The sequence below is a fragment of the Ascaphus truei genome, chromosome 2 (assembly GCF_040206685.1).
Source record: "Ascaphus truei isolate aAscTru1 chromosome 2, aAscTru1.hap1, whole genome shotgun sequence".
Classification (NCBI taxonomy): domain Eukaryota; kingdom Metazoa; phylum Chordata; class Amphibia; order Anura; family Ascaphidae; genus Ascaphus; species Ascaphus truei.
This window is the reverse complement of record NC_134484.1, coordinates 422915904-422939616: the sequence shown is the minus strand read 5'-3', so window position 1 is coordinate 422939616 and position 23713 is coordinate 422915904. Positions and strand designations below refer to the sequence as shown.

At 43.6% G+C, this 23713-nt stretch overlaps 1 protein-coding gene across 3 annotated transcripts in view; it reads left to right on the top strand.

Moving 5' to 3' along the window:
* ODAD2 (outer dynein arm docking complex subunit 2) overlaps positions 1-23713 on the top strand; it is a 273021-nt gene that overhangs the window by 38902 nt on the left and 210406 nt on the right. For all 3 annotated transcript variants that reach the window (XM_075587666.1, XM_075587667.1, XM_075587665.1), the window contains exons 2-7: positions 1323-1574; positions 2390-2547; positions 4331-4526; positions 5623-5729; positions 6233-6369; positions 6466-6582. In XM_075587666.1, the coding sequence (XP_075443781.1) occupies positions 1351-1574; positions 2390-2547; positions 4331-4526; positions 5623-5729; positions 6233-6369; positions 6466-6582 (939 nt within the window). In that variant the 5' untranslated portion in view covers positions 1323-1350. The remainder of the gene's footprint in view (positions 1-1322; positions 1575-2389; positions 2548-4330; positions 4527-5622; positions 5730-6232; positions 6370-6465; positions 6583-23713) is intronic.

Sequence of the window (23713 nt, the reverse complement as noted above, 5' to 3'; positions counted from 1 at the left end):
TCTATTTCATGATAGAAACATTGTGGCCCTTATTTACTAAGCAGTGTTTTGCCTTCCAGCGCCGGAAGACCCCTTATTGCCTACTCAAGTCCCCGGACGGTGCCTTATGACATAGCACCACATGTTAAATATCTAATCTAAAGATGTTTAGAAATGAAAAATCGTGGGTTGGCCACACATGCCTTTCACCTTCCACCATTTTTAATTTTGTAAATCTATTGAACCAATGTTAAAAATAAATGTGTCTCTTGCCTCATCCCTACCTACTGTTACTGACACTCCCGAAATTACAAAACATTCCAATGGAAGTTGGTGTATACTGTAGTCAACTGTGTATAACAGTGCTTCTTACCTTATAAATAGATCCATTAGGTGGTTATGTTGGAAGCCAAGTGCACCTAGACACACATTTTGGAAATTGGTAATAAGATTATTCAAGTTTGCAACATTTCATGCAGTTTTATTTGCTTCTGAGGTTTGTGCCACCTCAGAGCTGGCTGAAATTAATTGCAGCAAGATATAGATTGACAAACCAGATGCAAAACTTCATTAACCCGATTTATAAATCGTCCAGAATATGGACTTTCAGTGTGTTTTAAATGTGAGTTGAATTACGCTATTGTGGCTTTTAAATTGAGGCCCACTAAACAACATTAATTGGGGTTGCAATGAAGTGAAAGCTTTCAGCCGTGTACTCGAGCATCTTCTCTGTGGTTTTGGATGTGTGTTATATATGTTTGGTAACTATTTTAATTAGGTCAGCTCCTAAAATGAAGACAGGGCAGCAACAGATACTGTAGCATGAATAAGATATTGTGGCTATTACACTTTCCTGAGGAACCAATTGTGCAGCTTTTGTAAAGTTGCAGGTAATTACGTTTACGGAAGGTTCCATCCGTGGTTGATATTTTTTTAGAGTTCTTAAAAGTCACATTTATGTAAAAAAGCAAAAATTGTCCTTGTAGAGAATGAGAAAAGAACAGAGAAGCCATCATAAATAAGGCACTTGAAAAGGCAGATAAATCAGGCACTTGAATAGGCAGTGAGAGGAGCACTGCTTTCAATGTACAACACATTTTGTAGAACGTGCACTGCTTTCAATGTACAACACATTTTGTAGAACGTGCACTGCTTTCAATGTACAACATATTTTGTAGAATGTGCGCTGCAGAATAAGTCCACCTAATTAATTATATCAATGTGATAAGTTTATAGCTCTTTAAATCAGCAGAAAATCCTAATATTCTAGACAATATTTTTTTTTAATGCAGGTGTATCAATTTATATTATTGTTACTGTGTCTTTACACTTATTTTAAAAAGGTAACATCCCTGAAAAACAGCTGTTACAATGGGAGTGGCGCTAACAAGAGCAGCACAGTGGACCACCGCTGGTTCTGGAACTGGCAAGTTGGAAATAACACCTCTGAATGAATCTCTTCTAAACGACATCATAAAGTGCGTGGAGGGTTTCAGCTCCAGGCATCCAGAAGAGGCAGAATTTGTCTTCAGAGAACCTCTGGAATGGAAAACCAATTTGGAGCCATCAGCATTTGAATCTGGTTATGATATTAGGTGAGGATACTCAAAGAAAGGTTTTGGAACTTTAAGTCGACACAATAACGAGCACAAATTACTGATTTATTTTTTATGAGCTAAAACGCCTGTGGCATTTTGTTCAAGTTAACCACTTCACATTCAAGGGTTAAAACGAAATCCCATGTGACAGTTGAACTAAAATAGACCTGTTAGTGTGGACTTAAAGCATCATATTTTGATTGTTTTCTTAATCAGTTTTACTTTTATGCACCAGGAAAAAAGCTCCATGAGTTTTTGAACTTTGATACACAGCCTAGTTGCCTTTAATATGTAACAAAGTTGGTTCCAGTTTTACACCAGGGCAAAAGCCACAGCAATTTTATTAAAAAAATAAAAGTTATAGCAGATGTCCCATTAAAACATATGGCATATTTTGCATGAGGTATTCTTCCATCTGCAACTGGTGCAAAAATGCATCACATTTTACAAAGAAATAAAATAATTACTTTCACTAAATGTTTATAAATATGTACCCCTATTGTAGACACATTGTATTAAGCTACACATAATTGCTCCCCAGATTGCTATCAAGTAAAATGGTGAAGAAGAGGGGAAAATAGCTTGGTACCATGACGCAGAGTGAAGCATTTGTCACATTGCTGTCTATAGCTGGGATTCATCAAGTTGAGTAATGCGGGATATCATACCATGATCCACGGGTAGCTTCCATTCAACTCGATGGCAGTTACCACCAGATGGAAGTGTGATATCCTGCATTGCTGCTTTATGAATATGCACTGTACAATAATAACAAACTTACCATATCTTGGCATTCATTTTTTTTATTTTAGTGGCACAACTGTGACGTCCCAAGATACAGACAAAGATGGGCGTCCTCTTCTTCTGCTTTCTTTGTCTACTGTAAAAGTGTATAACTTTAATCAGTTATCATGTTTTCTTCAGCTTGCTATGGACAAAAAGTTAAAAGAAACACAGTCTTGCCTGGAAGGTTAGTGATTTAACTATTTTTTTTCTGATGCATGTAGGAGGAATTGCAAGCCTGAAGACATAAGAGGATGGTCATGTTGGAGACAAAGCTATAGCAGACTACTTTGATATTATTTTTTGCTCCGTCGTTACAGCTCAAGGGGAAGGGGAGGGACCACTGTTAGGATACATGGAAAGGTGGTGAATACAAGTCAACTTACAGGGGAGAAAGTCATCAACTTTCAAAACGAAGACTGGACAAGTCGATGGGGCCAGATGGGATATATCCAAGGATTTTAAAAGAACTTAGAGAAGTGCTGACAACACAATTAACATAAATATTTATCCAGTGACGTGTAATAGGTGAAGTTCCTTATAACTGGAGAAGCACAACCATAATGTCACTTCACAAATGTAGCAGTAAGGTAGAGGCAGCTAACTCCAGACCAGTAAGCGTTATATATGGGGTTCCTATGACGGAGCTCTGGTGATAAGCTGAATGAAAGCTGGTTGTTAGAAAATACATTATAGATGTATCAATGGTGTTACATATTCATGAAATGTAACAAAAAACATACATATAACAACATCACCCAAACATATAGTTAAGCTGTAGTCTAGAGGAGCCCTATCTACCCTCTTTAGCACTGTGTCACCTCACCTTATTTTTAATACACTTGTATATACCCTATACTTAAGGCTACACTATCTATTATTCCTCAATAAATCTTTTTTTTGTTTGTTTTGTTTTGCGTCGTTGGGCATTTAGGCTACCAGTTTGGGATTATACATTGTCCCATCTTCTGTTACCCCCATAGAGTGCAATAGTGGGTTTCTTCTCTAGCTTGGATTATTATACAGACTAGATTTTTGTGCTCCTATATTCCCTATGCACCATGGGATTTTATGTTAATTGTGGTATTTTTGGAGCGCGATAAGCATTTCTCTGTGTTTTGTATTTGTGTTGTATGTACCCATTGTGGCTCCCATTACTGCAAGTTTAGATAAATTGTGTTTGATCAGGAAACAGGACAACTAGGTTTACTTCAAAATCATGTTCAATAACTGTTTCTGTACCTGGATCAGACACTGAAGGATAAGGAAAAAGCAATTTCCTCTTCTAAATTAAAGTTTAAGATTTATATCGTCTCCTAAAACTGTTTCTCTATTTAGCATGATAAACTGCTGACCCACATTCCTCTCACATTGCTTTATATTCTTCAACTGAAATACATCTATGTCTGTGATACAGTGAAAATGTGAATGTTCAGGGGTCTCTAAACAGGTATAGTCTTAGGTATGTCCTTAACCCTTAGGGTGACCCAGAGACAGTCCTATGACTTAGTGGCTACGTTATGCCCTTAAAGTGCTATTTTTCAAGGGAAGAACACGTCCTGCGACCTATTCTGGGTAAGAGACGCCACAGTCACGTGATTGCCGTTTTCCCGAGGGTTGATTCATGCATTTTTCTCACAAATCATTATTTTTTATGTCTGTTCAAGTAAGCTGAATACTTGGATAACACTGAGTATTTTTGATTTTTTTTCTCATTGCTAAAATTCCCCCCCTTCTTTCTAACTTCATTACTCGATATTTACAATTGTTACTGTCCAAGGAGCCAAATGCGTAGCATTAAAGGGTTCTGTGCCAAACACCACTTACATGTTAATGATGCAATAGAGCAATATCTCTGTAAATAGGGGCCCCTTAAGCTTTTTGGGACTCTAAGCATTAGCGTAGTTTGCTTATGACCCAGTCACCAATCCTGTCAACAAGGTTTACTGAATTTATGTCTGTATTTTCAGCAAATAGAGATCCTATAGAAAATATTCTTGGGCCCAGTTTTGCTACTGTTGAAGGAGAAGACATGTCTGTGCTAAGATTGTTGGACAAAATGCGTCAAAATGATGATCACAATGCAGAAATTAAGATGAAGATTTTCCTGCTTCTCCAGCAACTCGATATGCAGCTGCTTAACAGTTCTTTAAAACACATTTCACAGTAAGTACATTTACAAACTACAATATTTCCAGTATATCATTTCAAACCTTTTCTTTTTAATGAGCAACAACATCTGCTTTTTATGTGCGCGGAAAAAAATAATGAAGGGAAGGTGAAAGATATGAAAATCATTATATTTATTGATTTAAAAACAGAGAACCAGGGAAACCTAATTGAAGTGGAAAAAAAAGTTGTTTTCCAACTGTTCTGTGGGATACAAGCTGTGTACATATGTTTTATATTTCTGGTTATGATTTAAAATATTTTAGTTGACATACACTTGATAGCCAGTTGCTAAAAAAAGAACATATTTCCAGTTGTTAAATCAACACTACCAACTACACTTACTTAAGTAAGTGGCACACAATCCCTAAAACAACTGTTTCATTTACTGAGACACTTTGACGTTACAGTATGTGGCTAAGACAATTAATAGTACATTTGGACATTTAAGATGTAGTAATCTGAGCCTCATTTCTTATCAGTTTTTAAATATCATGAGTCCATGGTATACAAAAGTACTCCTATTATAGTTAGGCCGAGAAGATGTGATCTAGTTTGCGGCTTCTAGCCCAGACCTCCAGTTTTCAGCATTTTATCTTTAAACTGACTTAATGAGATAATCTTTTAAAAATATTTATGGATTTTTTCCCCCAAATTGAATAGTTTAAAAAATACAGAATATATTAAATAAAAAAATAATAGTTTCTATATATTACATGATTAACAATGTAAATACTGTTCTAATAATAAACTCATTTATATAACCCCATTTAATAACCTTTAAAATATTGTCTATTAATTGTTCATTAAAATGTTATAAGTAATATGTACATTAATAAACAAATACATAATTTAAATGAATATGACTATATAAACATGATTCTTTACTGGCCATTTGTACAGTACATGAAAGAGAAAGTCATATGATAGACCACTTTGTATTTATTGTTCTCTATATAGTTACAACAGATCAAACAGATATTTTCTTTTTTAAATGCAGTATTAATTGTAGCATAACACTACATTTTTGTAGCAGACCATTTTATATAGAGGTCAAAATAACTGTTTTAAGTGTGTTTGTTTTTATTTTCAGAGAAGTACGTGTAACACCTTCTGCGGTTAAAAATGAAGTTGATCTGTTACGGCGTTTCTGCAGTAACAAAGAAAAGTCTGTGCTAAAATCAATTGAATACACATCAGGTTTCTATAATTTTTTTATTTCTCTTTAACTTCCTAATTACTCTCAGTTTCAAAATATTATTTTGTAAAATCGCTGGATAACATATTTTACTCCAAATACTTCAGAGCATGCAGTATTTGAGCAACATGGAAAAAAATGGGTATACAATTACTGTTCAATACACTATCTGTATGCAAGCTGATGGTACTCGATTGTATTACAAATGTGAATGATTTTATGGGAATTCTAGACCGGCAATAATAAGATAACATTACAGTAGTTTGCTGGACACAGAGGGGATTAATGGTAGGCAATCCATTAATGAATGTGAAACAATACAATTTAGCTTTAATGTCTGTATTTCCCCTTTATTCGTAAAGCATATCCAAGTGCAACAAATAGCCAATTTGTTTTCAAACTAACTTGTAATTGGTAATAACTTTGTGGTTAATTCTTTCAATTACAACTGAATCAGGCCAATACAATTATATTCCTAACCTATTTATAAATTAATTCATTGCAGATTACGAATTCTCAAATGGCTGTAGTGCTCCACCTTGGAGACAAGTTCATGGAGAAATATGTTACTTGATGGTTACACCTCATGACACGGATCTTTTCTATGTAACCTGCAGCACAGCAGGGGCATTTTTAAATGCAGTAAGTAATTTTCCGGACAGTGGTCTAAAATTGTAAACAACTTACTGTAGACTGATTTTATGTATTTTATTAATGTCCACACATATTCCTTTTTAGGGCAAACTGAAGGATAAGGATGAAATTAACTATGAGAGAAAAAGTGAAATATACAAAGATCTCATAACACTTTTGAAGGAAAGATCACCACAATTTGCAGAAAATATCACAAAACAGGTAGGATTTTGTTCAGAAAACAGTGTGTTATTGTTCATTACACAAAATACATTCTGTACTATCCTATTTGTCTTAAATAACTTGGTTTCAGTTCATGTTTCTCTCCTGTCCTTCATTATACTACATTAGGGGGATGAAATGAAGGTGAACCGCCATATTTTGTTGAATCCTATAACTTTATAATTATTATTAGTAGTGATGTAACATGTAGCAGTAGCACCTGATACTTGTAAGTGGATTTTGCATATTAGAGAAGAAGCTCTTTAAGTCAGATAGACAATTTTGTAATGTTTTGCACCATTATGCATTTGACAAAGAATAATTTGAATCGTCAAAATTAAGTGTTAATGATTATGGTAAACACTATTTATTAGTTAACTCACAAGGCTTTGTTCTGTGACACTCACCACCTTGTAGTCCAGTGGAAATTGCAGAGGCACGGGTTGCTCTGGTGGTGTTTGTCACGTGATACATACTGCCCCTGTTTACTCAACTCCTCGGTCAATGCTCCCATAGCAAATAGAGACATACCTTCTAAGAACCAAGAAATAAAGCACCAGGGATTTCACAGGTACAAGAGAGTAAAATCATCAAGCTGTATTTGAAAACAGAATTGTTGCAGGTGTGACATAGTCCAAAGATGTTAGGCAGCTTTCTGCCCCATTTTAGGTCAGAAAGTGCAGGAATAGTTAAAAATGATCCGTTCCACAGCTTCACATTAACTCAGGCAGCTGGATGGAAAATCCAGACCACAGATTACAATGGCTCTAGTTCTCCGTCACCTGCTCTTCTAATCACATGCACAGGTATTTAGAGCAGAGAGGTTTTGCATTTCAGTCTCTCTCCTAAGAGCCTGGAGGCTGGGGGTATCGCTGCTCCCCTGTTTCCAGTTTCGGGGTGGATGGCCCCTCCAAGTATCACAGTATCAGAGGATTTGCCTGGACACTTGGGACCGTGTTCCCACCACGAACAAATAAGACAAAACAAATGTTTAATGCTGTTGCTAAAAGACTGTGCTGTATCTAGTGACCCTAAATGAGAGGGCATTGTTTTAAGCTGGGGAACCAGGTTAGTTGGCCCAGTTAGTTCGCAGTTAGAGGCTGATTCTGATGTGTAGTTAGTTCCCTGAAAGGGATAGAATTCTTTATATGATTTGGTTTTTATTTCTTAAAAGTGACACTGTGTGAAATGCTATAACACTGATATGGGTAAACCGCTGAAGGTTAAATGTCTGAGTACCTCCTGCCTACACATGTTAAAGCTGCAGTACATTACTTGGATGAAAATAAAGCAGGCAGAAGCCTGAGTTAAGCAACGTAATACTTTGCATGTTCCTGTTTGTTGTATAAATAACCCTAGAAGACTGTGTCGGGAAGAACCCAGACAGACGTCAGCGCTACAAAAGAGGGGCGTTTGTCACATATGGTGGAGAATGCGGATCGACACTAAAGTCTGTGGGTTTGCAAATAAATGCGGGGATTTAAAATGGCCACCCAGCTGAAGTAAAATACAGATGCTATGAGTGAATTCTGTGCCACTGTGTATATTAGTTGTGCTTCTAGCATACACAGAGAATGTGCGAAGTGTGGATGCAATAGCACCCTGAACCCAAACAGAAAACCAAAATGTTTTGCTGAAGAAAAAATTTGCAGCTAGCAAGTGCTGTATGTAAGTTGCTGAAGTGAGTGAAATTGCAGCTAGCAAATTGTCCCTGCCGGGTTTCTAAAATGGCCGACATGAAATGTTTGTTTTGTAATGTACATAATCATGAAAAACAGTGTCCCTTCAGGCCATACGATGATGATGACGACGACTCGTATGTGACCCCTGGAGAAGAGCCGTACCCACAGATGAATTTAGTATGCTGGGCCTGTCATAAAGTAGGTCACATGGAAGATGTGTGCCCCAAAATTTTCAAAGACAAACAGCTGCAAAAGCAAGCAACGCCCTATGAGTGCAAGCAAGATGTGGAAGCTGAAACCAGTGAGTGTGTACCCAGTACCACTGATATCTCTGGAGCTAATAAAGCAAAAAGAAAGAAGAAGAAAAAGAAAACTGTTCCTCAAGTCACAGGGGAAGTGACCGAGCTACTTGAACCTGCGCTGTCAGGACATGCGTCAGAAAGGCGCTGAGATGTGCTGCAGACCAGAGTGACCGACAGAATTGTCACGGGAACAGTGGCAAAGGAAAAGGAGGAACAAAGGGAAGCTGAATCCTTGAACCAGGATAAAGAGGCTTTGGTTTCTGCACTCCAAGCTGCCCGCCATAATTATGAAGTCCTGTGGCAGGATTTGGTGAAGGAACGAGAATGTTGGACGAAGGAGCAAGAATCTAACAATAAGGTGCGAGAAGCGAACGCCGAGTTACAGAGGTGTATACTTCCAGCTTTACAGGAGTACGAGGCTTTGAAGAAAACAGAGTCTCTCTTACGGAGTGAGCTGGAAGAGGTGACGACTAGGCTGGAAAAGGCCAACACCGTAATTGCCACCATGGATGAAAAACAGATTAAGTCTGACAAATCGATTGCTATCCTAAAACAGAAATACGGGAAGGCTCTACAAGAGGTTCACGCGCTCAGCACAGAGGTGCAAAACTCACGCCTGGAGGGCCACGGTCTGAACACAGAGCTGGGAATGTTGAAGCAAACCCATGAGATTGCCCTAAGTGAGTTAGAGACTGTAAAGCAAGAAAATGAGAGTCTGAAATTGGAAAATTCAGATTTGACTGACCAAGCAGAAAAAGTAAAGAAACAGTTGACTCAGGAAAAATTAGAAGTGCAGGAAGCACTTCAGAATGCATTGATGCACACTCAGAGCCAGCACCAGGAAGAAATGGACGCTCTGAGAACACAATTGCGACATGTATGCACAAAACAGAATTCTCTCGTGGAGGAACTTAACGTTTTGAAAAAGGAGAAAAGCATTAGAATAATTCAGAAGCACTGCAAAGCTCTTATCCAAGGAAGAAGGGAAAGAGAAAATTATCGGCGTAAACGCGCCGCAACTATTATCCTAAAGGCTGCCTACAGAGGGATGAAAATTCGTCAGTTCAATCGCCGGAATAAAGCAGCCTGTGTTCTTCAATCATTCTACCATGCCCGCATGGTACGAAACAGATTCCTCATTATGAAAGGAGCAACTATAAAAATCCAGTCTCTGACTAGGATGACACAGAACAGGATTCGCTATCAAACCCTGAGAAATACGTCACTTGTTATCCAGCGGTACTTCCGCCTGAATAAATGTAGGCCTCAGGAAAGAGAGGCCCAAGACTACATGCCTGCCGACTGCAAAGGTAAAATGCCACAGGGTACAGCCGGAGTTAGTGAGAGCTCCATCAATGTGAAGGTGCGCCAGGTAATCAGTGCTTCATCTTCTAAGTACCATATAATTGCCCCAAAGGGAAAATCCCAAATCTCTGAGAGTGATGGTCGTGAGGTTGCAAAGCAAAAGCGACGAAGGTTAACGCTGGCCTTGAATTTTTCCGGATCTCGCCACTCTGGGCCACAATATAAAGACAAAGAATATCCAGCCCCAGAGTTCCGTCAGAGGCTGAAGAAACAGTCCAGTCATTTGCAGGCTGCAGCGGGTGTTGAAATGAAGTCAGAAGATGCAATGGACTGGAAGTCAAGAAAAAAAAAAATGTTTGGGGAACTGACCAATTTTTTTTTTATTTACACGTGTGGACTATGTCACGGACACTTAACTTTGCAAATAAGCTATTGTAGTTAAGGTATATTAGGCCTCTAGAATAAGCATTTTGTCAATATTACAATGTTATTTTGGTTCTCTGTGTTGAGAATGTAGCTAAACTACAAATTAATATACAGGGTTGATGGCCCTTAAGATTACAAGGCTGTAGTATAAGGAAAAAAAATATTGGTAGCTTACAATATAGAAAAAAAAATGCCCTTTTCGGTTGGTAAATATATAATGAGGTTCATATTCTAGAGTAGAAAAACCCAGGGAGGTAATAGAAATTGTCTGGTTTTGTGAATATATTTAGCATATCCTGGGTTGTAAGAATGTGTGCTAGACACTTATTTTTCAAAATAGTTCCCTAATAGAGAGCAACAAAATATGTTTGCCAAGTATAGTTTCTTATGACGAAACCTATTGTCCATAATTGCCGTGGAAAAAGTTCATATTCGTGTCATGTGAATACTTAATATTGTACTGAGGAGTTAGCTCAAGTATTTCAGGTAGGACGCTCACCCCAGTAGGTGTGAGCTGGGGAGGGGGATATGTGACATAGTCCAAAGATGTTAGGCAGCTTTCTGCCCCATTTTAGGTCAGAAAGTGCAGGAATAGTTCAAAATGATCCGTTCCACAGCTTCACATTATCTCAGGCAGCTGGATGGAAAATCCAGACCACAGATTACAATGGCTCTAGTTCTCCCTCACCTGCTCTTCTAATCACATGCACAGGTATTTAGAGCAGAGAGGTTTTGCATTTCAGTCTCTCTCCTTAGAGCCTGGAGGCTGGGGGTATCGCTGCTCCCCTGTTTCCAGTTTCGGGGTGGACAGCCCCTCCAAGTATCACAGTACCAGAGGATTTGCCTGGACACTTGGGACTGTGTTCCCACCACGAACAGATAAGACAAAACAAATGTTTAATGCTGTTGCTAAAAGACTGTGCTGTATCTAGTGACCCTAAATGAGAGGGCATTGTTTTAAGCTGGGGAACCAGGTTAGTTGGCCCAGTTAGTTTGCAGTTAGAGGCTGATTCTGATGTGTAGTTAGTTCCCTGAAAGGGATAGGATTTCTTTATATGATTTGGTTTTTATTTCTTAAAAGTGACACTGTGTGAAATGCTATAACACTGATATGGGTAAACCGCTGAAGGTTAAATGTCTGAGTCCCTCCTGCCTACACATGTTAAAGCTGCGGTACCTTACTTGGATGAAAATAAAGCAGGCAGAAGCCTGAGTTAAGCAACGTAATACTTTGCATGTTCCTGTTTGTTGTATAAATAACCCTAGAAGATTGTGTCGGGAAGAACCCAGACAGACGTCAGCGCTACAAAAGAGGGGTGTTTGTCACACGGGGTACATGCAACTACACACGCGGGTTTCTTGACAAGGCTTATTTATTTAGCCTTAAAAGATATACAGCACACAAAAACAAAAATAGCTTTTCATCAGCAAACAAAAGAAAAAATGGCTTTTCTTCAGCAGACCAAACAAAACAGTTTCTCTTTAGCAGACAGTCTAAAAATCAGGCAGCTACCATTTTCTATGCAGGAGACAGACAGTTCATAATTCATGTACTTTGATAACAGACCTTGTATCCGTAATCTCTCCAGTAGCTTACTCCTCTCTCCTCAACAGCCAGCACCCATGTGTCTACAGCCTGGGGTTTTAACACACCTTTATTAGGCAGCTGGGATCCAACTAATTGTCCTGAGGTTCCCAGCTGAAGTTAACCTAGTCACTGCTGCACTGCAGACTAGACATAGGTTTTCCAGGCATATAGCTGGTGGCTTTTATTTACTCTGTCACATTCCTCCCCTGTTAGTGTGTGGCTGGGGCTACGCACGGCTGAAGCCCGACCATCCACCCCTTCTCTAGAAAAGAAGTCAGCATTTGCGTTCTCTTTTCCCGGCCTGTGCAGAATCTCAAATGAGAAGGGTTGGAGGGCCATATACCACCTAGTCAATCTAGCATTGGAATCTTTCATACTATTTAACCCCTTCAGTGGAGCATGATCCGTCACCAAAGTAAAATGGACTCCTGCCAGGTAATGCCTCAAAGCCTCGATTTCCCACTTTACTGCGAGGCACTCTTTCTCAATCACTGAGTAGTTTTTTTCCCTCGAGAATAATATCCTACTCAGGAAAAGGATAGGGTGTTCAACTCCCTCAAACTGTTGTGACAATACTGCCTCTAGCCCTATCTCTGATGCATCTGTTTGCACTATAAAAGGTCTGTTGAAGTCCGGGCTTCTAAGGATGGGACACTCTGATAGACACCTTTTTATGTCCTCAAAGGCTCTCTGACAATCCCTTGACCATACCACTTGTGTAGGGGCACACTTTTTTGTGAGGTCCGTTAAAGGGGCTGCCACTTCCGAATAGTTGGGGATGAACCGCCGGTAGTACCCTGCTAAACCCAGCAGAGAGCATAACTGCGTTTTTGTTTGGGGTTTCGGAACTTCTTTCAGGGCAACTACCTTGTCAGCTAGTGGCCTTACTTTTCCACCTCCCACTGCATACCCTAAGTATTTAGTTTCTGCCTTACCCAGGGCACATTTCTTAGGGTTGCATGTGAGCCCTGCCTCTCTTAGAGATTTGAGGACTGCTTTCAGCCTATTTAGATGGGCCCGCAAGTGTTTACTATAAATTACAATGTCATCTAGGTAGGCTGCGGCATAATTCCTATGGGGCCTCAGTACCTTATCCATGAGTCTCTGAAATGTGGCTGGGGCTCCATGCAGTCCAAATGGCATTGTCACAAACTGGTATAAACCCATGGGAGTGGCAAAGGCTGTTTTGCATTTGGACTTTTCCTCTCAGGGTATTTGCCAGTATCCTTTTGTCAAGTCCAGCGTGGATATATATTCCGCGTTACCAAGGGCGTCAATTAATTCGTCCACCCTTGGCATCGGATATGCGTCAAACTTGGATACCGCATTGACCTTTCGGAGGTCCGCACAAAATCTTACCTTCCCATCGGGTTTAGGGACCATAATTAGTGGACTACACCATTCACTGCATGATTCCACAATCACTCCTAAGTGGGGGTTGAGGACCCAAGTCCGTTTCCTCCTCCACCGGGTGGATGAATATATATAGCTGCATCTTCCAGGGTTTCAGCAAGTTCACATGGTAAATTTGTTTACCCTTCCTGGACCCTGGTTGAGCGATCTCGTAATCCACATCACCCGTACGGCGGAGTACTTCGAATGGGCCCTGCCATTTGGCCAGGAGTGTACTCTCGCAACTGGGTAACAATAACATCACCTGGTCTCCTGGGTGAAACACTCTCATGCGAGCATTCTGATTGTAATGTCTCTCCAGACTGTCCTGGGCTGATCTAAGATTCTCCCTGGCAAAATGGCCGACCACATCTAGGCGCTTCCTAAGGTCTAGTATATATTGCAGGGTATTCTTAGCAGGGGACCGCTGTTCCTCCCAGAACTCCTTTAGGAGGTCTAGGATACCCTAGGTTGGCGGCCATAGAGCAATTCAAATGGAGAGAATCCCGTGGAGGCCTGGGGAACTTCCCGCACTGCAAACAGCAGAAAAGGGAGAAGTTCATCCCAGGCTCTCTTCTCTGAATCTACAAATTTCCTCAGCATCCCTTTTAGAGTTCGGTTAAATCTTTCCACCAATCCGTCAGTCTGTGGATGGTAGACCGATGTCCGAACAGACGTGACCTCTAGTAACTTTAAGACATCCTGCATCAGTTTAGCCATGAAATTTGTACCTTGGTCTGTCAACAAACCTGGGGAAGTCCAACCCGTGAGAACGGTTCCAACAACTTGTTGGCTACTTGCTTCGCCGTTGCTGTTCTCAGGGGGAACGCCTCAGGATATCTTGTTGCATAATCAACTATTACAAGGATAAAGCTGTGTCCTTTCGCAGAAGGTTCTAGAGGTCCTACTAAGTCTACCCCAATCCTCTCAAAGGGAACTGACACCAAGGGTAGAGGAACCAAAGGGCTGTTTTTTGTCCTTTTGGACTAGTTAGCTGGCACTCCGGACATGCCGCACATAGCTTAGCAATATCACTATGCATCCTTGGCCAATAGAATCGGGATGAAATACGATCCAATGTTTTATCCCTGCCCAGGTGACCACCCCAAGGGACAGTATGGGCTAGAGTGAACACAGATTTAACAAACGCCTTGGGAACCAATATCTGTCTGGTGACCTCCCCTGTTTGTGTCTGCTTATTCACCCTATATAGGATATCATTTGATAGCTCAAAATGGGGGAACACTATCACCCCCTGTGCATCTACAATCTGCTCATCAATTTTTACCACCTTGTCATACTGTCTAGCAAGGACTGGGTCTTCCCTTTGCTTCTGGCGAAAGTCAGGGAGGTACAGGTCTGGTAAATCTCCAGGGCCCATATCCCCCTCCCTCTGGCCATCCCCAGCCATCACTTGTGACCTCTGACTACTAGAATGGTCACCTTGAGACCCAGATTTCTGCAACCAGTCCTGTTTGTCCAAGCGTCTTTGCTTCAGAGTCTTTTGAACCCGGTGTCTACTGGGAAAAAGGTCTGCCGAGAAGGGGAACAGTTTGCCAGGGTTCTCCTGAGCCCTAGAAGGAGGCTCCTCGTGAAAGACTGGGGCCATTAGGTCCGAAAAGAAAGGCCAGTCCCGACCGAGCACAACGGGGGCAGGGAGCCAAGGAGCGACTCCTACTTCGAGGTAAGCCTCCTGACCTTTTACCTATAGCCGGATTTTGGCCGTCGGATAGCGTTTTACATCGCCGTGTATACATTCTATGCTCCATGGGGAGTCAAAAGAACACACGTTAGGCAGTAACAGTTCCTGGAGGACCAGAGTTTTCCCAGAGCCCGAATCTACAAGGGCCTGGATGGTTTTTCCCCCAATCAGGGCTGGAAGTAGCCAGGGCTTGTAATTTTCCCCAGTAAAGGCCGAGGCGACGGTTCTGCTGAATGAACAATCCATCTCTGGATAGTCCACATACCAGTGGCCTTGTTCTCCGCAGGCGGAACATGGAGAGGGTTCCCTCGCAGGAGGGGGCTGTGGATAGCGCTCCGCTGGACCGGTTACTGGAGACCAGGCATCTGGTGGGTCCTGTGGGCAACGTCCTCGGAAGTTCCTCTCATTTTGCGACGAGCCGACATCCGGAATCAGATTAGGGTCTCGGCGGGGACCAGCATTTGGACTCCGTCCTTGCTGGAACGACTGCTCCTTCCGTTGGACTTGGCGGTTGCGTATGGACGGGCCGTCGGTTCTCCATTGATCCGCCCTCCGTCTTTGGGCGTCCGCAAGTGCCGGTGGAGTCGGGTCCAGGACACTCACCTGCTGCTCAGCCCCAAGGAAGTTCTCCACGAGTCGGACCGCCAAAGCTAGGGTTTCAGCAGCGTGGTGCTATACCCACGAGCGTGCGGAAGGGGGTATTATTTGTAGAAATTGTTCCCAAACCACCTGCTCCAGAATTGCCTCCTTAGTGCACTCCTCGGGTTGTATCCAGCGCGTACACAAGTCCAATAATCACTGAGCGAGGACCCGGGGTCTCATCTTAGCGGTGTACTTCATGTTCCGGAACTGCTGCCGGTGGGTCTCTGGGGTCAGACCTAAGCGATCCAGTATGGCGGCTTTTACTTGTCGGTAGTCCACGCTCGGAACCAAGCACACCGGAGGTGTGGTTTCCGGAGGAAAATACCTTTTCGGGACTGATATCGCAAGCACCTGCTGGACGGATGCTAGTGGAAGTCAGTCTGGATCCTTGGAACAGTGGAGCAGTGGAAAAAGAACAGAGTTCCAGCTGTCGAATCAGAGCATGAGTATATCTCATAACATGCTTTATTATTAGTTTTAATTTGTGAGTTTTAATTTGTGAGCTTTGGGTACTATTAAATTTGTAATTTTTATACAGTAATGCACTAGCATTAGGCGCTTTTTTCTTTTTTTTCTTTTTCATACATACACGCACACATATATATATAATCTTGTTTGTGGAGACCATTTGCTTGGTCCGTCGGTCCACCCGCCCTCCCACGGCTCTCATTGGCCGTTGTGTCTGCCCCCCCGCCCTGTGTCCCGCCACCCCACCGCTCTCATTGGCCCCCCAGAGCACGCTCTCTCCTGCTCTCACCTCCCACAGGCCGCTCCCTTCCCCCGTCTCTCACCCTTCCCTTCCCCCGTCTCTCACCCTTCCCTGGCGCTCTCCCTCACACACACCGCTCCCTCCCCCCGGCTCTCACCCTTCCCCGGTGGTCTCCCTCACACACACCGCTCCCTTCCCCCGGCTCTCACCCTCCCCACGGCTCTCACCCTTCCCCTGTGCTCTCCCTCACACACACCGCTCCCACTCCTCCCCCCCACACAGAGCACGCTCTCTGCGGCTCTCACCTCATACAGGCCGCTCCCCATCCCCGAGAGCGCTCCTCCGGCTCTCTCCGCCTCTCCCATGAAAGGTATGTTCAATGGCGGGGCACAGCACCTCCTCACCGGAGCGTCTCAGCCTCGCCGGGGGTCACGAACACCGCTGAGGAGCCCGAGGTGGAGGAGGAGGGCGGCCGGTACCCAGAGGAAGACGAGGATCGCGGCCGGGTGCAAGTTGAGGAAACGCAGGGGAATGGGTTATTTCACGTGTCCCTGACCCCCCCTTCCTGCCCTTTGCCCCCCTGCTCTTTGCCCCCCTGCCCTTTGCCCCCACCCCCTCCCTACCCTTTGCCCCCACCCCCTCCCTGCCCTTTGCCCCCACCCCCTCCCTGCCCTTTGCCCCCCCTCCCTCCCTGCCCTTTGCCCCCCCTCCCTCCCTGCCCTTTGCCCTCCCTGCCATTTGCCCTCCCTGCCCTTTGCCCTCCCTGCCCTTTGCCCTCCCTGCCCTCCCTGCCCTTTGCCCTCCTTGCCCTCCCTGCCCTTTGCCCCTGCCCCTCCCTTTGCATTCCGGCCCCTCCCTGCCCTTTTCCCCCCCTCCCTCCCTGCCCTTTGCCCTCCCTGCCCTTTGCCCTCCCTGCCCTCCCTGCCCTTTGCCCCCTGCCCCTCGCTGCCCTTTGTCCCCTGCCCCTCCCTGCCCTTTGCCACCCGCCCCTCTCTGCCCTTTGCCCCTCTGCCCCTCCCTTTGCCCCCCTGCCCCTCCCTGCCCCTCCCTGCCCTTTGCCCCCCACCCTCCCTGCCCTTTGCCCTCCCTCCCTGCCTTTGCCCTCCCTGCCCTTTGCCCTCCCTGCCCTCCCCTCCCTGCCCTTTGCCCCCCGCCCTCCCTGCCCTTTGCCGCCCCGCCCTGCGCCCCCCCGCCCTGCCCTTTGCCGCCCTGCCCTTTGCCACCCTGCCCTTTGCCCCACTGCCCTTTGTCCCCCTGCCATTTGCCCCCCTGCCCTTTCCCCCCCTTCCCTTTGCCCCCCCTTCCCTTTGCCCCCCCTTCCCTTTGCCCCCCCTTCCCTGCCCTTTGCCCCCCCTTCCCTTCCCTTTGCCCCCCTTCCCTGCCCTTTGCCCCCCCCTTCCCTGCCCTTTGTCTTCCCTGTCCTTTGCCTTCCCTGCCCTTTGCCCCCCCTTCCCTTCCCTTTGCCCCCCGTTCCCTTCCCTTTGCCCCCACTTCCCTTCCCTTTGCCCCCCTTCCCTTCTCTTTGCTCCCCTTCCCTTCCCTTTGCCCCCACTTCCCTTCCCTTTGCCCCCACTTCCCTGCCCTTTGCCCCCCCTTCCCTGCCCTTTGACCCCCTGCCCTTTGCCCCCCCTTCCCTGCCCTTTGCCCCCCCTTCCCTGCCCTTTGCCCCCCTTCCCTGCCCTTTGCCCCCCTTCCCTGCCCTTTGCCCTCCATGCCCTTTGCCCTCCCTGCCCTCCCCTCCCTGCCCTTTGCCCCCCGCCCTCCCTGCCCTTTGCCGCCCCGCCCTGCGCCCCCCCACCCTGCCCTTTGCCGCCCTGCCCTTTGCCACCCTGCCCTTTGCCCCACTGCCCTTTGCCCCCCTGCCATTTGCCCCCCTGCCCTTTCCCCCCTTCCCTTTGCCCCCCCTTCCCTTTGCCTTCCCTGCCCTTTGCCCCCCCTTCCCTTCCCTTTGCCCCCCTTCCCTGCCCTTTGCCCCCCCCTTCCCTGCCCTTTGTCTTCCCTGTCCTTTGCCTTCCCTGCCCTTTGCCCCCCCTTCCCTTCCCTTTGCCCCCCGTTCCCTTCCCTTTGCCCCCACTTCCCTTCCCTTTGCCCCCCTTCCCTTCTCTTTGCTCCCCTTCCCTTCCCTTTGCCCCCACTTCCCTTCTCTTTGCCCCCACTTCCCTGCCCTTTGCCCCCCCTTCCCTGCCCTTTGACCCCCTTCCCTGCCCTTTGCCCCCCCTTCCCTGCCCTTTGCCCCCCTTCCCTGCCCTTTGCCCCCCTTCCCTGCCCTTTGTCTTCCCTTTCCTTTGCCTTCCCTGCCCTTTTCCTTCCCTGCCCTTTGCCCCCCCTTCCCTTTGCCCCCTGTTCCCTTCCCTTTGCCCCCACTTCCCTTTGACCCCCCTTCCCTTTGCCCCCCTTCCCTTTGCCCCCCCTTCCCTGCCCTTTGCCCCCCTTCCCTGCCCTTTGCCCCCCCCCTTCCCTGCCCTTTGCCCCCCTTCCCTGCCCTTTGCCCTCCTTCCCTGCCCTTTGCCCCCTTCTCTTTGCCCCCCTTCCCTGCCCTTTGCCCTCCCCTTCCCTGCCCTTTGTCTTCCCTTTCCTTTGCCTTCCCTGCCCTTTTCCTTCCCTGCCCTTTGCCCCCCCTTCCCTTCCCTTTGCCCCCCTTCCCTTCCCTTTGCCCCCCTTCCCTTCCCTTTGCCCCCACTTCCCTACCCTTTGCCCCCCCTTCCCTGCCCTTTGCCCCCCTTCCCTGCCCTTTGCCCCCCCTTCCCTGCCCTTTGCCCCCCCCTTCCCTGCCCTTTGCCCCCCTTCCCTGCCCTTTGCCCCCACTTCCCTGCCCTTTGCCCCCCCCTTCCCTGCCCTTTGCCCCCCCCTTCCCTGCCCTTTGCCCCCCTTCCCTGCCCTTTGCCCCCCCTTCCCTACCCTTTGCCCCCCTCTTCCCTGCCATGCCCCCTGCCCTTCCACGCCCGGGCAACGCCGGGTATATCAGCTAGTATATATATAGAAGCTAGAAGAAGCCTTAGCGGGTGAAACGCGTTGGTGGGACTTTTATGCTGCTGACCCTGCCCGCTAGCACTTTATTTGGACAGTATATTTTTGCTCTTTACCCCTCGAAGTCACTTTTGGATTGGGGCTTTGCTTACTAGAGACTGCAGTGCTATACCAATAAAGAGCTGAGTATCTTCCTATTTACCCATCTTATTGACATCTGTGTTTGGGTCACTGAAGTACTTTTCTAATATGCTTCCTTATTGTCATGTACTATATATATAGCTTCATGTTTATGGGTCTTTTTTATGAAGTGCCCTGCACACTGGTATAGCATGCCTGTTAATTATTCTTTACCATATTATATGTGTTTTCTTTAAAGGTTTATTATTTAATTACCTTTAGTTCAGTATCTACATTTACGGCCGGCCGGCTTTTAGATCACTATGGGAACTCAGTCCCCATAGTGGTCAATCATCTTGGGTACTGTTCAACTTATGTTTGGAGTCTATATGGTAATCTAGTCTTCCTTCGGTTTATCTATATAATAACTGTTTTGTGTAGTTAGGCAGGTTTTTCAGTCAGCTGTTTTTGTTTTTCATTATTTTTTTGATTTAATAAATTACTATCATTATTTTGCATAATTTGTCTGAGTGCTTTTTAGAGGTTTCTTTTTCTGTGTTTTCATATTTACTTTACTCCTCTAGCACCGCCTAGCAGTTAATTTCTTTTTCTGTGATTTCTTTTCAGTTATTTTTCTGGTTAAGATAGGCTTAGATATTGCATATATTTGTTGGTTGTTGATGCGGTATTCATTTTTTGTGTATGTTATATATATATATATATATATATATATACAGTGTTCGACAAACCTATACATTTGCACGCCCCGGGCGAGTGGATTTAACATCGTGGCGAGCTCCTATTGGCCCAAGCAGCACACGTGTGGTACTAGGTGGCGAGTAGATTTTTTTGTTCGGCGAGTAGATTTTTTGGTGATTTGTCGACCACTGTATATATATATATATATATATATATATATATATATATATATATATATATATATATATATATATATATATATATATATATATATATATATATATAGACATATATATATATATATATATATAGACACATATATATATATATATATAGACATATATATATATATATATATATATAGACATATATATATATATATATATATATAGACATATATATAGACATACGTTACCGTTCCAAGGTCTGGTAAAGCAAGAGACAGCACTCAATTGTAGAAAACTTCACATAGTGTATTGGTGAAAATAGTGGTACATCAAGAAACCCAACGTTTCGGTCCTCCCAAATGGGACCTTCCTCAGGGTGGGGTCCCATTTTGGAGGACCGAAACGTTGGCTTTTAACACAATGTGCAGTGAATACAGACCCCCAACGTTCCAGTCCCACAGTAGAATGATAGCCAGCAACCAGCGTCAAGCACCCCAGCATAAATCTTGATGTAGAGTTAGGGTAGGCACAGGCATAATGCTGCACAGGGCATACACGGGTCAGGGGGATGTGAAGGTATGACGCAGCTCCAACAGCCGTTTCGCCGTGAGGCTTCTTCCGGGAGCGACGGACGTTGGGGGTCTGTATTCACTGCACATTGTGCTTTATTTGGACCTCCTCCCTACCCTGCCTACTACATGTTCGCAGTACCTTATTAGCAGGACTCAACTCTGCACTTTAGGATTCACAGGGTCTTTTTATTATACCTATGTGGCTTTGTATATGTTACTTACCATCCTTACCTTTGCCACTTAGGTTTTTGCTGTTCATTTTTTCAACTTTTCCCCATGGTAGCATTTACTTTTACCTGTCATTTCATGTGTTATATTATGCAGCATTTAGATATTTCTTTCTAGTTGCTTTATATGCAGGTTTTTGGTTTATAGTGTTATATTTTGATTTATCATTTTATCATTTATTTTTTGTGCTATTTGGTTGTTCCATTCATTTTCTTGAGTCCTTATTTACCTTATGATCGGCCGATCGTTATTACATCTCTAGGGGAATTTTCTTTTCCCCTAGTCTTGTTTTGTTCTATTGGGACTCTCATTTTATGGATTTTCTATGTTTGGGGTTTTTCTGTTTAGCATCTTTTGTATACAGCAATTATTTAATATGTGGTATGTGTTTTGGTATGTTTTATTTGTTTCATTTTTGCATTGCTAATAAAATCAATTTTTCTATTTCTCACCAATACTTTTTGAGTGTTCCATTTTTGACCCTCTTTTTTCTTTTTGTGGTTATATATATATACTGTATATATACTTAGCAATGAGGGAATTGCAAAAAAAGGAAGACCTGGTCATACGGCTAGTTGACAAAAGGGGAGGGATTGTTTTGCAGGACAAGAGTGTCTATATAAGTGAAGCAGTCCGCCTCCTGTCAGATGAAACATCATATATTAAAATTAGGTGTGACCCCACTAAGCAATATCTGGCGGATCTGCAATCTGTGCTTAAAGAAGCCTAGACTAAGTGCATTATTACTGATACTGAACAATTTTTTTTATATTTTACACATCCCTTGATGCCTATATTGTATCATTTACCCAATGTGCACAAATCCATTATAAACTCCCCAGGCAGGCCTATTGTTGCCGGGATGGAGTCGATGACATCCAACCTGTCCCAGTATGTAGATTTTTATCTACAGACCCATGTTACATCTCTGAGGTCACATATTCGGGACAGCTTGCATGTCATCGACTCCGTCGCCAGGATAAAATGGCAGTCGTCATATTTGTGGGCAACTTGTGACGTTCAGTCATTCTATACCTGCATTGATCATAACATAGGTCTGTAGGCGTTTAAACACTTTTTATATGGTGATAGTGACATGTCTCATACACAGAGCACGTTTATTCTTTCTATTATAGAATTTATACTCACGCACAATTACTTTTTATTCCAATCACAATATTACCTTCAAATCTGTGGAACGGCCATGGGTTCCAGGTTCGCCCCAAGCTATGCCAACTTATTCATGGGTTGCTGGGAGGAAAGCCAGGTCTGGACTGGGAACCTATTTGGGCGGGCCTGGTTTACTATGACCTGTTACCGATAATATCTAGCTTTATCTAGAAATATAGATGTATTTATAACGTAACCATCTACATGAGTATTGCTGGCTTATAAAAATTAACTTGGAACACTATATGTCTAGCCTTATCCAGAAATAGAAACATAGATATATTTATAACGTATCCATCTATTTGAGTATTGCTGGCTTATAAGAATTAACTTGCAAATATATGTTTCTAGTCTTATCCAGAACAAATAAAGTGATGCTGCACACCTCAAAAATAGAAAAACATACAATTACCGGTGCTCCAATGTTTGCACGAAAGCCTGCGATCAGTCCAAGACAAATGAATGAAGGAACAAAGGGCACTGCGGATTTGAGCAAAATAAACTCATTTATTGAGCCAACACAGTGTTGGCTCAATAAATGAGTTTATTTTGCTCAAATCCGCAGTGCCCTTTGTTCCTTCATTCATCTAGTCTTATCCAGACATAAGAATATAGATGCATTTATAAGTTATCCATCTATAGAAGTATCTCTGGCTTATAAGAATTAATATAATAATACGGGCAAAACTATTACTTAAGGAAATAGATGTGTAAATGTGTTCCATGAGGATACACATCCACACCCTGGTTTATTTGAGTTATTGACGACACGATAGAGAGGGCTTCAATCAAATAAACAGTAATGTATTAGAACAGCATCAAAATAAAACAATTACATGGTTGAACTAATTATACTTCCTTATAAGGTTTGTACTTATTACAGGCCTAACAAAACAATACAATACAATTCATCCTATCTAACAATACATTGATATAAAACACAGATATATATACAGATTTACAAATGCACAAGAATTTTGATAATAATTACCTTCAATGATGTCTATTGGAATTCCAATAGGACTTATGAGCTCTCCCTCCAAAACTCTTCTCTCTTAACTAACACCCTGTCTGTGGTTTAAATGTGTTTCTAAACCCATTGATCATCATGTAGGGTAATTTCTGATTGGTTGGGAAAAGATACTCAAACTAAATGATGTGTGTGTGTTTCTTTGAAGTTGTAGTAATACCTAATCTATGTTGGACAGGTCAACAATACTGGAGTTTGATCTGATTGGGAAAATCGCATCTGTTTCCCCTGGGGTTTAAATGTTAATTCAGGAAACACGTCTTGTTTTGAATTTCTTGATAATAAACAATATAATGTTTATTATCAGGGTGTGGAGTAAATAAACCTTTTGTTAATCAACTTTCCCTCACTTCTTGCATCTTAATGAAATGTGTTGCAAGGTGCAGATATCTACTTCAAAGACAGTTTCTGATTCCTGCACCAAAGCAAT